Source organism: Lepidochelys olivacea (assembly GCF_965140295.1).
Source record: "Lepidochelys olivacea isolate rLepOli2 genome assembly, chromosome: 12".
Taxonomy (NCBI): Eukaryota; Metazoa; Chordata; order Testudines; family Cheloniidae; genus Lepidochelys; species Lepidochelys olivacea.
Window position 1 is genome coordinate 22752048 of NC_140422.1, and position 13426 is coordinate 22765473.

The 13426-nt window shown below is 41.3% G+C and overlaps 2 protein-coding genes across 2 annotated transcripts in view; both read left to right on the plus strand.

Moving 5' to 3' along the window:
* The first annotated feature begins 1117 nt into the window (after positions 1-1117).
* On the plus strand, positions 1118-6206 carry NUDT19 (nudix hydrolase 19). The gene is made up of 3 exons (XM_084644200.1): positions 1118-1926; positions 3886-4093; positions 5341-6206. Exons 1-3 carry the CDS (start codon positions 1180-1182, stop codon positions 5577-5579), a joined length of 1194 nt encoding a protein of 397 aa, XP_084500326.1. The 5' UTR covers positions 1118-1179; the 3' UTR covers positions 5580-6206.
* Positions 6207-9470: 3264 nt separating this feature from the next.
* The window catches only part of TDRD12 (tudor domain containing 12), a 119957-nt gene continuing 116001 nt past the window's right edge, over positions 9471-13426 (plus strand). The window contains exons 1-3 of the mRNA XM_084645049.1: positions 9471-9519; positions 11427-11449; positions 12601-12654. Coding sequence (XP_084501175.1) covers positions 12625-12654 — 30 coding nt within the window. The 5' untranslated portion in view covers positions 9471-9519; positions 11427-11449; positions 12601-12624. The remainder of the gene's footprint in view (positions 9520-11426; positions 11450-12600; positions 12655-13426) is intronic.

Below are 13426 nucleotides of genomic sequence, written 5' to 3' on the forward strand. Positions count from 1 at the left end.
ACTTTCTGTTAACAAATGCAGTTTCATCCTTGAAATAGCTGTATTTCAATGGTAGATGTGATTCCTGTGGATAGTTTATGTTTCACTGTGACATAGTAGAGAAAGTTGTGTAACTTGACTTCCAGCTACTGGAGTTAGGGAGGTCAGGAGCAAATAATAATTAAGAAGAAATAGGGCCACTCAGAGCTCAAGGTTTTCACATCCACTTGTCATTGGGCTAGATTTTTTATTAAATAATTGGTTTTCTTACTGTAATCATGGTGGTTTAAAATCTCAAGAAATGCAGATTGTTTTTTTTTTCATTTCATTGCACCAACCATACAAGCTTCACTGACATTGACTCTCATGCACTACTGTGCATTCCTAAGCTTCTGCACATGGAGACTAGACTACTCGCCTGTCTAAATGTTTGCCCTATCGCGTTCCTTATTGTCGGTTTCTGATTTGCCTTCATCACGCTGATGAGTGCTGGCGAGGGATGTACTGGCCGCCGCTTCCAGCAGCTCCTATTGGCCCGGAGCAGCGAACCGCAGCCACTGGGAGCCGTGATCAGCCGAACCTGCAGACGCGGCAGGTAAACAAGCCAGCCCGGCCCACCAGGGGCTTTCCCTGCACAAGCGGCTGGATGAGTTTGGGAACCACTGTCTTTGGGGATTATATTCATGTGTGTCGGAATTTAATTGTTTTTAACACTGGCATTGTTACTGATCTACTCGCTGTCCATTAAGCCAGGTTTCAGAGTGGTAGCTGAGCTAGTCTGTATCCACTGTTTGAAATGGGCCACCTCAATTACCACTACAAAAGTGAATTTTCCTCATGTAATAATAGCCCACTTCCACTTTAATTTAATTGTCTCATTAGAACTGACCCCCCCACACTTGGTAAGGCAACTCCCATCTTCTCATGTACTATGTATTTATACAGTGGTCTCCAAACTTTTTGGATCTTGCACCCCCAAGGCCATCTCTGGGGAAGCAAAAAAAAAAAAAAAAAAAAAAAGCTGCCGCTGTGCTGACGGTGCTCCTCCTGCTGCGCACCTTATGAGTTTCTAGGTGCCACAAGGACTCCTCCTTGTTTTTGTCCATTAAGCTGCATACTTAAGCCTCACAGGTGTAGTGGCTCCTCCCAGGAGGCTGGGGGCGATGGAGCCGAGGTAGGTGGTACACGGGGACGGTGGCTATGCACCGAGCCACCACGTTTCCTGTCCTCCATGCCGGTATGAACACGCAACTGCGGCACTGGCGAGAGGCGGCTACGCTGCTGCTGGCTGCCGGGTGCGGGGCGCCGGCGCGGCCGGTGCGCTCCCTACTAGGCCCCTTTGACTACGAGATGCTGCTGCTGCAGCGGAGCCATCGGAGCGGCTTCCTGCCCAGCGCCCACGTCTTCCCAGGCGGCCTGCTGGAGGCGGCCGACTTCTCTGCTGACTGGCTGGGGCTGCTGCCCGCCTTGCCCCGCTGCGGGCTGGGCTCCGTGCGGCCGTCGCCGCCGGGCGGTAACCGAGCTCCGGTCTTCGCCACCGACCGGGCTGACCTTGGCTCGCCACTGCCGGGGGACGTGGCCTTCCGCATCTGCGCCATCCGGGAGACCTTCGAAGAGGCGGGCATCCTGCTCCTGGTGTCGGGCCCCGGCCCCGCCACTGATCCAGGCCCGGCCCGCTTGCTGCCTCAGCACCACCTGCCGCCGGGTCCGGAGCTCGCCGAGTGGCGGCGACGGGTGCAGCAGGAGCCGGCCTGCTTCCTACAGCTCTGCCGTTACCTGCGCTGCGTCCCCAACATTTGGGCGCTGCACGAGTGGGGCAACTGGCTGACTCCGGTGCCCAGGGCTGGCCGGGGGGACCGGCGCTACGACACTGCCTTCTACCTGTGCTGCCTTGAGGAGCGGCCTCCGCACACGTCGCAGGATGAGCAGGAGGTGACAGGCTTCCAGGTAAGGTTTCATAACCACAAACACCTTCTGTCTTTCCCTATACTTCCCTTACATCCCATGGAAACTATAGGGAGGGCCCAGGAGGAGCTATGCCTATGCAACACTCATTTCTCCTCCTTCCCTCCCTCCCTCCCAGTGTCTTCATACCTCCGACATAGTGCTGGTCAACTAGGTGATTATGTAAATATACTTCCTATAGACGTCCTTGTACATCTTGTAATCTGCACCCTTGTGCAGCACCATTTGGAGTTGATCTGCCGGATTCCAGCTGTCCATACACTTACTGACATTCTGAAACCTACTATATATTACATATTTTGTACACAGTAGGAGGTGATTGGATTTTAGATGATTAACCGGTATACACCCACATGCTGTGGGACTAGTAGGAGATGTTAGACTTCCAGAGGATAAATACATCAACCACAGAAGACCATCAAAAGGTGACCCGCTTCTAGATGACTGTATACTGGTGGCCCTAGTCACTTGCTGGGGATAGACAGTCAGCCGTGTCCATGTTAGGTTTCTGTCGCTTTTTTCAGGGCTATGTTTACTGTCCCCACAAAGAGGGAAACTTTTTTTGCATGCTTTTCTAACGCAAATAACACTCTGACAGGGGTTCAGACTGGGGTCTTCTGCGCTCGGTAGCTGCTGGGTAGGGGCAACCCCAGGGGGCTCAAAAGAACTGCCTGCCTGTCATCTCCTGCTCTTTTCACTGGATGGTTAGTTAATCCTACCCTTTTATGGAACTCCATTCTTTATATTGTCCAGCTGAGAGTGTGGGCCAGTCATGAGATGCTAATCAGCTGCTTCAGTTTCTTCCTAGAATCTGTCTCTGGGATTTTCTCTGTGGTGGGGGGTTGGCTGCTCCGTGAAGTATTAAAGGGGCAGATCCTCCTGTTACAATCACCCATCATACACCCACATTATGCAGTATTAGTGGGATGTGACCCTTGAATGTTTATATGCTTGGGCATACTCTGGGGTGGTCTCAAGACAGAGACGGTTGTCGAATAACTGTGGTCCCTTGTACAAATTCACTACACTTTTTTTAACACTACCAGTGTTTCTTTGTGAGTATTTATCTCTGATAGAAACTACATACAGTGAAACACAAACCAAAGTTTAAAACATCAGAGAACTTGTTTTGAACAAGTTAATACTTGATTATATATATATATTTTTACTTTTTGTCCAATATCCTATCAGAAATTTATTGTGGACGTCATTCACAAGAACATGGAGGGAAAGGTGTGTCAGTAAAGGCCCACACACCATAGTCTTGATACATGAAACCAACATTTGGGTGATAATGGAAGAATTTCATACATATAGAAAATACAATTGACATGAAGTTAACATTCTGTATCTGGTTTTTCTAATTTCTGAAAACTGCATACTCATCTTGGCTAAGAAGCAAGTGCTTCGAGGTAAATTTTCACTTAATTATGAAGGCATTTGTAGCAATTCTGTAGCTGAGTTTGCTTTGAGTTTTGCATTATTCAATGGAAGTCTTTATTATGCCCTGAAAGCAGAGTTAATATCCCCTTTTAAAAACAAAATTGAAGTCCATATTTGGCACACCTATGTGCAATCCTCAAGTGTCTTATGAATTTAAAAAAAAAATCAAAATTTTTGTAGAAGAAATGTTTTAAAATGCTACCATTTGGAAACTTTGTGTTGTGTGTGGGTGTTTTTTTGGTGTGTGTATAACTCACCAATACAGTTCCATTTCACATTTATATTAGTTCAGTCTAAATCTACGGGCAACACACTGAAAATTGTACCTCTTTTTGGAATCCAGAATGCTAATAGGGTAAACTGTTCAGATGAGATGTTGTTCACACAAGGCCTTCCTTGCCACTGCTAAGGGTTTCAGTAGGGTTTATGCAATTGATAGAATTTCACCAAAAGAGATCAAGAAGAAAATAATATTTCATGTTTATCTTTCTTTTACAGTGGTCAACCCCTCCAGAGGCTCTTGAACTCTTTAAGTCTCAAGAAATATGCTTTGCTCCACCTCAGTTCTATGAATTATGTAGGCTGTGCAACTTTTCTTCACTTTGTGACCTGCATAGGTTTGGTTCTGATCGTGCTTTAGAAGGGTGTGAACGTTGGATGCCCGTTACTTTGGCGGCTTCGGATGGCTACATTCAGCTGTTACCAGGTAAATTAACCAAGTGAAAGAGCTTTTATTACCATAAAAGAGCATTGGAAAGGATATAAACCCTTGAGCTTTGGGGCCAACTGACTACTAGGGATCCAGAAAAAAGTTTCCTTGAGAGTAGATTATCCCATTACCCAAACCTATTGCAGGGTTTCTTCCTCTGAAGTAGTTGATATTGGCCACTCTTAGGGTACTGGACTAGACAGTATGGTAATTTCTACGTTTAATCAGATTGTCAACATGTGTTAACTCTCATACAGGGTATTGTGGGAATCATTAATATTTTAATTATGTCATACTTTTCACGCTGAAGGATACGACTGTTTTATTTGTTTTTCATTTTTGTCTGCAGGATGGGTTATAGCCCCATCCTACTGGCCTTATTGGGCAATGGATCTGATCCCTGCTAAGCAAGAGTCCCAAACATTGCAGTATCCCGAGTGATTATTAGCTAGTGCATCTTTTTTAATATCTTCATTTCTTGCTACTACCTGCCTATTTAAACATTTTAGTTTTTACGTCCTTTGCCGCTTTTTTTTATTTTTATTTATTTTTTGGCAAAAGGGCATAAATTGTATCTTTAGTTGCTATTTTCTGCTTCTTGTTGGTTTTTTTTTTTTCTGGTCATCTCCTCTCTAATGTTCTTATTTATTACAATTGGTCTTCTGTCTCCTAATTTCCTTTCTATATTTTCATCATATTACACTTGCTCTCCATAAAAGGCTGGACAAGATTCTTCCACCAAGATCAGTTTTTAAACAAAACTGGTTAATCTTATCTGCTTTCTGTTCTTAGTCTGCCACAACTTCTTGTGTAAAGTGGGAGTCACTTAATCTCTGCTTCATTTGTCCATCTATAATCTGTAATTTCTTATGTCAAGGATGCACTGAGACCATATTCATTAGTGTACGTGAGGTTCTTGGATATTTCTTTATTTGTATGTAATGGAAAAAATAAATACATTTTACTATCTGAAAAAGCTGCCTTTGAACTTGAATGTTCCATTAGATTCCAGATTTATTGCAACATCTGGAACCTGCAGTGTTACATTCCTGGTGGCTATTATGGAATTTCATGGCCATCTTGAAATTTGGGAAAGATTGGAAGCAATTTTCTTTTAAATCTGATTGTACTCTGAACTCCATTTCCACACATTTTCAAATACTGATAATAAAGTAGCTTGTATCCTAAAAATTGCTAGATCACTGAAAAATAAAAGTATTTAATTAAAACTTAATATTTTTCAGGAGATGAGCTGTATCCGAAAGATCCAGATTATACAGGAGAAAAGAAACTTTTTTTGTCTACAGATAAGAAGGTTGAAGAACTAATGAAAGAAGACAGTAAGCTTCACCGAGTTGTAATACAAAACCTTAACAATCTTACTGTCCATGTTAATATCCAACCAAAATATAAACACATCAATCCTCTAAAGATTGACTCTAATATAGTGGGAAGTAATGCAGATTGCAATAGCAGACTATAATATGTCATCTCTGTTAAATTCCGTATGTATCAAATTTTATATATTTTAGTGCAGTTAGTCCTTTGTGACAGTTGCTAAGTGGTTAGCCCTGGAGGCTGAAGTCTTCATTTGCCAAAGAACAGGTCAGGTACATCATGGGCATCAACAGTACAAGCTTCTTTATGTTGCCATGCCAATGTATCTCAAACAAGATCAGGAGAGGCTACTTTGGGTAAGAGAAGGGTTCAGACTTCAAATATATTTAGTACTTTGAAACTGAACAAATGTGCCAGTTTTGATGTGGACATATGTTCACTGAGAAATTGATGTAAACTACCAACTTAATTCATGTTGTTCACCAAAGAGCCATTTTATGGTAATGATATTTGGCCATTGCCAATGCATGTCATAAAAGTGGACTAGTCCCTTGAACAATTCAGTTCCCTTTTCTCATTGAGTACTGAAATATTCTTGTTGCACTTAGAAGTTAGCTAGCTCTTCTATTCTGCTTCCAAAAGATATCTTTTCGATCACACTAATATGTTAATGTGTCTACAAATGTAATTGGAGGAGTTTTCCATTGTATGACTGCATTTTCTACTCTCATCTTTAGGAATCTCAACATGCGTTCATTAAGTTAACTTATTTGCCAACAATATTTTGTATATAATTGTTCAATAAATGTTTATTTTAATTAGTTTTATTTGTATTACTTAAGGTGTACTGAGGCTTGAGAGATTTATTTCCTTCAAAATTTGTTTATTTCCAAATTAAGAACTAACGATCTAAGGACTGGTTTGACAGCAGTCATTCCCTTTATTTAGTACCATATTTACTTTCATTTAAAGATTTGAACAACTTAAAAGATGAAAATACGGTTTACTGTATAGTTCTGAGAATACAGAAATTAATGTTACCATATATATCAGTATGAACAACTGAAGAGGAAAATGTAGAGGCTTGAAAACATTACTGTCCTACCTCAAACATCCCACATCTGCTCCTTGACTATTATACTGATGGTATCTTGCCTTGCTATCTTTGTCTCATGGTGTGGGAATACAGCTCACATAGCTCCCAAACTGTTGTTCATCTCTGCTACTTTTCTTTTACAAGTGGAGTTTTCAGAGGAAGACCCAGTGATGTGAGATCTATGTAAATGTGCTCCATGCTGTACATAAAAGGGAAAAGAGAGGATAATTAGGAGCTAGACCCCAGACAGTAGAGCTCGCCAGAGAACAACAGTTCCATTTCATGACAACTTTTGAGGGTTTAAATTTTGGTTTTGTTCTGGACTAGAACAAAAGCAAAACTTTTTGAACACTTTCACAAACAGAATTGTTGAAACGTCCATTTTCAGATCAAAAAGCTCAGGTTTTCAAATTGTAAGTGACTAGGGAGTCCACTCTGGGTCTCTGAGACCTTACTGTCAAAACTTAATCAAAATCAATAAATCTCTGTGAAATGTTTTGGCTTTCGCAAAACAGCATATATTGACAAAAGTTGAAAATGTTCAAACCACCTCTGCTAGACAAGAGGAAGAAGAAACAGTGGCAATTGGGAGATTTTGTGGGTTAGTGTCTCATGCTATTTCAGCTCTTAACCACTGCAGTATTAGGAGAATGACGGGTACAACCTGCTTCTGCTCTTTTGTTTTGCATATGTGGTCACTTAAATGCCCTAGCTTGAGCTTGTTTTTTAAACTTTTGTTTAGCCACTAAAAGTGGCAAAAATCTTTATAGCTAAATTTTCAGGCACTGAACTAATAGCTGTTTGTTTTTACTAGAGTTACGTTGAACATATACCTGTAAAATGATGCAAAAATGCTGAAATGTTTAATTTTTATTATTTAGTTGTGTTACATATAGAATACAAATAAACCCAAGAAAATAGCAGATGTCCATCTATCTAGCTGGTATTGCCTGGCAGTTTGTCATATAGGCATTTCAGTAAAAGTGACTTTTAAGGATAGGGTAATGGCTTTATGGACTAGTTTGGGGACTGAGATCTGTGCACATAGGTTGGCATGAAAGAAGCAGACTGTCAGAGGGTGACACTGGCTCTTTAAGAGGAAGCAGGATCAATGCACCTCTCAGTTGGGTTTAAAACAGGGCAGGTTGGGCACTGGAGAGGGAGAGACCTTGTGGATGAGGGTTGTGTTAGAGCACAGACTGATTCAGTCAGGAAAAAGGCAGGTGAGAACTGCCAGAGACCAGGGGAACGATGGAAGGTCCTGGAAGGAAGCTGTGATTGATTCCTGGGAAAAGGCTGGAGAGCAGCAAGAGGTTGTTGCTTGCTGCCATCAAAGATGGAGACTTGAAGCTCAGGGCTGGAGAACAGTGGAGGAGCTTATCTGCTGATACCTCCATATTGGAGCACTGGACTCAGGGAAACAGTGAGAGAGGCAGAAGGAGTAAGGGATACTCTCTTGCTGAGGATGATCTCCCAGTAGAGAGGCTGTAGGAAGAGAGGTGTTCACTGTTGCTGGAAGGGGTGGGGATGTGGGGGCTGTCCTTGCAGAGGGACAGAAGAGAACTGAAAAGGAGCCTAGAAGTGGTGGAAGATACTGGAGAATGGTATGGGAGGGCCTCTCAGCAGAGAGGCTGGTTGGGTGTGCCTGCTGGAAAGAGTGGGGTTTTAAGGACTATATTCACTGCGTGTGGGAAGTGAACTATGTTTAATACTTTTTGTTGGGGATTATATGAGCTATTTTTGGTAATAAAGTATCTTCCACAAAGAGCATTATGAAAGCAAAAGAGCTGTCATGGAATTACGGGGGAGTCTGAAAGGGGAAAATAAGGAAGGTGTGTTAGATCTGTCACCAGCGGGGCCACGGTAGGATACGTCCATACTAGTGATGGAGTCAGAGAGGAGGGTTAGGGACTTAATGTAATAAGATTACAGAAGTAGGTTAATTGTAAAAGGCATTAAAGATAAGCACAAGAAGCTTGTATTTGAAGTGGAAGAGGGTGAAAGCAATGAGGGACTCATAGTTGGGGGGTTGACACAGAATGATGAACCAATAATTTAGCATTTGAGGGGAATTAGATGAGTGCTAGGAAGATAAGAGAATTTAAAAATCTTTATACTACAACTGATCAGCTTCATCATGAGACCTTCATCACTTCCACACTATCTATCTGGTTCCCTTTACTTCACTAATTGCAGTTCATCTGTATACTAATATGAATTGTGAGAAGAAGAAATGCAGCAAAGATGACATGCAGGGGATTACCTCATTGACCATGGAAGACAGTACAGCACTACATAATACTCCTTTACTCTTTTGCACTGATACAGTCACAAAATCTATTTTTTCAAGCTTTGTTTTGTTGATCGCGGCAGGACCTGGAGTAAAATGGCTGGGGGCGGGAACGCAATGAGCGGCCATTTTTGTGTCAGGTTCCTTTAGCATAGCAAGATTGTGGCAGCCGTTTGGAGCGTTAGACCAAGTCCCAAGAAACAACTAACATTCAACACCTTCCTCGCACCCTTCACCTTCTCCTGCCTCACATCGCCCCCTCTCCCGCCTTCTCCAATAGCGCCTTAGACCCTCCCCCTTCCCGCTCTGCCAGGGAGAATACAGTTGGAATCCTGCGCGTGCATAGCACACCTAAGCGGAGACAGTTTGGCGCCATTACAGTACTGGGGGGGCGCGTCACACTAGCGTATCCGCGTGAGATAGGGAACGCAGGGATTTTCATACAGCAGGCATAGCGCAGGTAGCGTGTGCTCGTGTAGCCCCCTCACTGCGCAAGCGCGGGGCGAGGAACGGGGCGGGAGGAAGAGCGTTACTAGTGTAGCTTCATGCGCAGGCGCAGTAGAGATGCGCATGGTTGGAGTTGAGTGGGTGTCGGCGGGAGGATTGCGCATGGTAGTTAGCTCTTCTTGCCGTTCAGGCTGTGTAGGTGGCAAGCTTAAGAATGGGAAGAGGCTCTTCTAGAAGCTTCTGAAGAGAAGTGTGAGGGTGGCTGTTAGTAGTAGGCGCTTGGCCTACGGGCACCTTCGTGGGGTGGGGGTTGTGAGTGAGGGTGAGGGCTGTTAAGGGGGTGATAGGTGGGGGAAAGGATGCAGCCTCCCTCTGAGAAAACTCAAAAAAACAGCAAAGAAATAAAACCGGGGGGAAGGAGATTATGGGGAGGGGGAGGAGAAATAGTTTTCTTAATTTTCTTAAAGAAAAAAAATTCTATCCCCAGTGGGTTGTTAACACTAGAGCCACCCCCCGCCCCCTTCTCTTTTCCCCAGGGATCTGCATTAACCCTGACAGAAGGGGGAGGAGAGTTGTGTGCTTTCCTTATAAATGTGAGTCTCAAGCTAGGGGTGTGTGAATGGTGGGTATGGGCGTGCTGGGTGTATGTCTTTCCCAGTATTTTGGTGTGTGTGTGTTTAAGGGGTGGGGTTATGGGGAAGTTGCACCATCCCTTACCTCTGTCATGTATATTTTTCAGATATTGAGGTGAATGTGGGATTTAGACAAATCGTCATGCTCCCAAACATTTGATCCCCAATATCAAGAAGGGGTGTGGGTCCCCTCATCAGTCCCACACATTTTGACCATAACATTGATTAAGGGGTTAGGAAGTCCCACATATTCCTTCTGTGTTTTATTTCTGATATGGAGGGGTGTATATGTGTGTGGGTTTTTTTTATTGCTCATGCACATTTATTGCTAAATTGAGAGATGATAGGAAGTCACTTCCTCCCTAACATATGGTCCCCCAAACTAGAGTGTGTATAATGGGAGCATTAGCCTGAAAGAGGGTTGTCGCATTTCTTGTGATAATATATCCATAGAGATTGCATCACTTTGTAATGGTTGAAATATGCCCTTTTTGTCTAGATTTCTGGTTCAGGCTCTTTATTAAATTCAGCTTTTTTTTTTTTTTTTCTTTACCAGCTTTTCTTCTTTGGGCTTCATTTTCACTCTGAAATGTCAACTTTCAGCCCTCCATCCTCCTCTGCTTCCCAGTGGCTGGGCTCCCTTTAAAATATCTATAGGATTTTGTGAGCTTGATATTTATTTAAAGAGTTGAAAGTTGTTTCTGATATCACACTAGTCCTTACATAGTCCCCTGCCACACTTTTTGTTTTTATAATCACATTTTCTTACTTTTAATTTTTTTCTCTCCCTGGTTGCTGTATGAAAGGAACACCCAAACAAAAGAGAAAAATGACAGATTACATATAAAAAATAACAATTTACTAGACAAAAAGGCTGTCAGATGAACAAAAAATGGAAAAAATAGTGTTTTACTATAATATTTTAATTTATAGTGTTCTTAGGTGTTACTTAAGTAGTTTTCAGACACTTGTGATTTTTAAGTTGATGGTATATCTTTAAATATTGTATGTCTCTGTAAATGGAGTTACTGCACTTTCTAAATTTTCACTGCACCTTCAAAGATAAAACTCATCTCTCTCTGCCCATTGTTTGATTTTTATCAGAGATGTGGAGGAGAGGATCTTTCTTGTTTGTTTGTTTATCAATTTTTCATTCTTTTATCTATGAATCTTCACTAAGGGAGTTCTTTTTTCCTTTGTAAGACTGGAGTGAGAACTGTAGATCGGTGTTCAGAGTAGCAGTCGTGTTAATCTGTATCCGCAAAAAGAAAAGGAGTAGTTGTGGCACCTTAGAGACGAACAAATTTATTTGAGCATAAGCATTCATGAGCTACAGCTGTGAGCTGTAGCTCAGGAAAGCTTATGCTCAAATAAATTTGTTCGTCTCTAAGGTACCACAAGTATTCCTTTTCTTTTTGTAGATCAGTGTGTCAGTCACTGGATCATGTAACTGAGATCTGACCACCATTTTGCCCCAAATTTCTGTTTATAGGAAAGGTTATTAACTGAACTCTTTTGTTATTTCAGAGATCAAGTCATTAAGAGACAAAGTGAGTAACAAATATATCTTCATAGACACAAATACTAACTGTACTACAATACTTAAATTCTCTGTAAGATTTTTGGAAAATTCAGCGCTAGTAATTTGCTAACTGGACTAGTGCAGATACAGTACACCTTTTTCGTTTGGCTTCTGAAAATCTAGCGTGAGCAACTGTTCACTGAAAAAATACAGGTTTTGGGCTGAGGTGGGGGTGGAAAGTGTAGTGGTGGAAAAATGTGTTTATTTCAGTCCTGTGCATAATTTAAACTCCTAATAGGACTTTGAAGTATAAATTAAAACGGAATGCAAACAGTTACAGCTTAATTATCTTGTTGTTGTTGTTCACCACATATAATCTATTTTTTCACCCATTGATCTCGAAATGATTTACAAAAAGGAGGAAACATAACTTTTTACAGATAGGTAACTTGGGGAAAAAAGGGTGATGGTGTGATTTTTTTTTTTCTTCTTTTCCCACCTAGAGGTACTGAGCATCTACAGCTCCCATTAAGCGAGTGGGAACAGTGTGTGCTCTGCTTTGCGCTTCCGAAAATCAGAACATAAATGACTTGTACAAATTTGCAAAGAGACTTTCAAGGCCAAAAGGGATCATTATGACAATCTAGTCTGACTTCCTGCATAATGCAGGCAATAGGAATGCAATGAGGATTTCACTCTGGATCCTGCTAAGATTAAATGGGAATGTGCCATTTACTTCAGCGAGGACAGAATTTCATCCCAGGTGGCTTCTTGCCTAGCCCCATCATTAGTTAACTAATCTGCAACTGGCTTGTGTTTAGGCAGAGTTTTCCTCTTGAGTTTTGATGTAGACATGGGATCAAAATAAGTTATGTATTCCAGATATTCCAACTGCACTAAACAGATACTTTATATGGATGTGGTTGTGTGTTGGGTAGTTAATCTTAATTAGGCTTCAAATTAAGTCTCATTAAGAAAAAATGGTTTACTTTGTGAAGGCTGTATTTGCAAATCTAATAGCTAGATATCTTTAAAAATACAGCTGACTAAGTGGGCTTATTTTAAATCTGTAGGCTCTTTAGATATGGATAGTATCACTACAATTTTAGCTTCAACATTTATAAGATTTCTATAAAATTGATAGCTAAACACTTGATTATCCTTTATATCTCATTTCAGCATTACAGAAGAGGACTTCAGTAGATGAAAATGATTGAAGTCTTGATATTGAAGGTATATTGATTTTGTTTTAAAAGAAGTCTCAGTATTGTAAAGAACTTGTGCATATATTGGAACACAAGAAACTTTAGGGACAGGAAAAAAATACCCAGAATAAAATTGTTCATTCTTTTTTTTTTTTTTTTTTGGCCTTATGGGTATATAGACAAGTTGAAATCTAGTAAATTTTTAAAAAGTTAAAAGTAATTTCAGATATTTATCTGCTCCTGAATTTTCTCTGCCAATTTTTATTTGCAAGGAAACTTTAATATTCATAACTTTTTCTCCCATTTTACTGCATGAAGCCCCATAGAAGCAACATGTGATACTGACCATACACATATATACAAAGTAAACAAAATGTAAAAATAGAGAAATATATTTTAGCTATAGTAGTTTTGGGTGTTATTACAATGAGTGAAAAACAAAGTGTTATTTTTTTTGTGAGTGTGCATGCAAATCTGCATTATCCTTCCACTGCTTTTATGAAAAAGAGAGGTTTAAGTTTCAGCAGATCCTTGGGGAAGTGGTGGGTAGAAAGCAGGGAGCTATGGCTCTGTAGTATTATGTTCTCTTTGCCCTGCCCATATGGAAGGCCTATTGGGGAGACAGCATCATTCCTTAGAAATAAGTGAGGAAACAACAGTTAAGATAATGCTGACCAAGTAGGTATTATCACTCACTGTCCTCTGTTATGGTGGGACCCTTTTCTACAAAACAGGGTATAACAACAAGTTTGGGACTGATAGGAGCATGCTTCTGCAGGAGCATGGCTACTATGAAGATG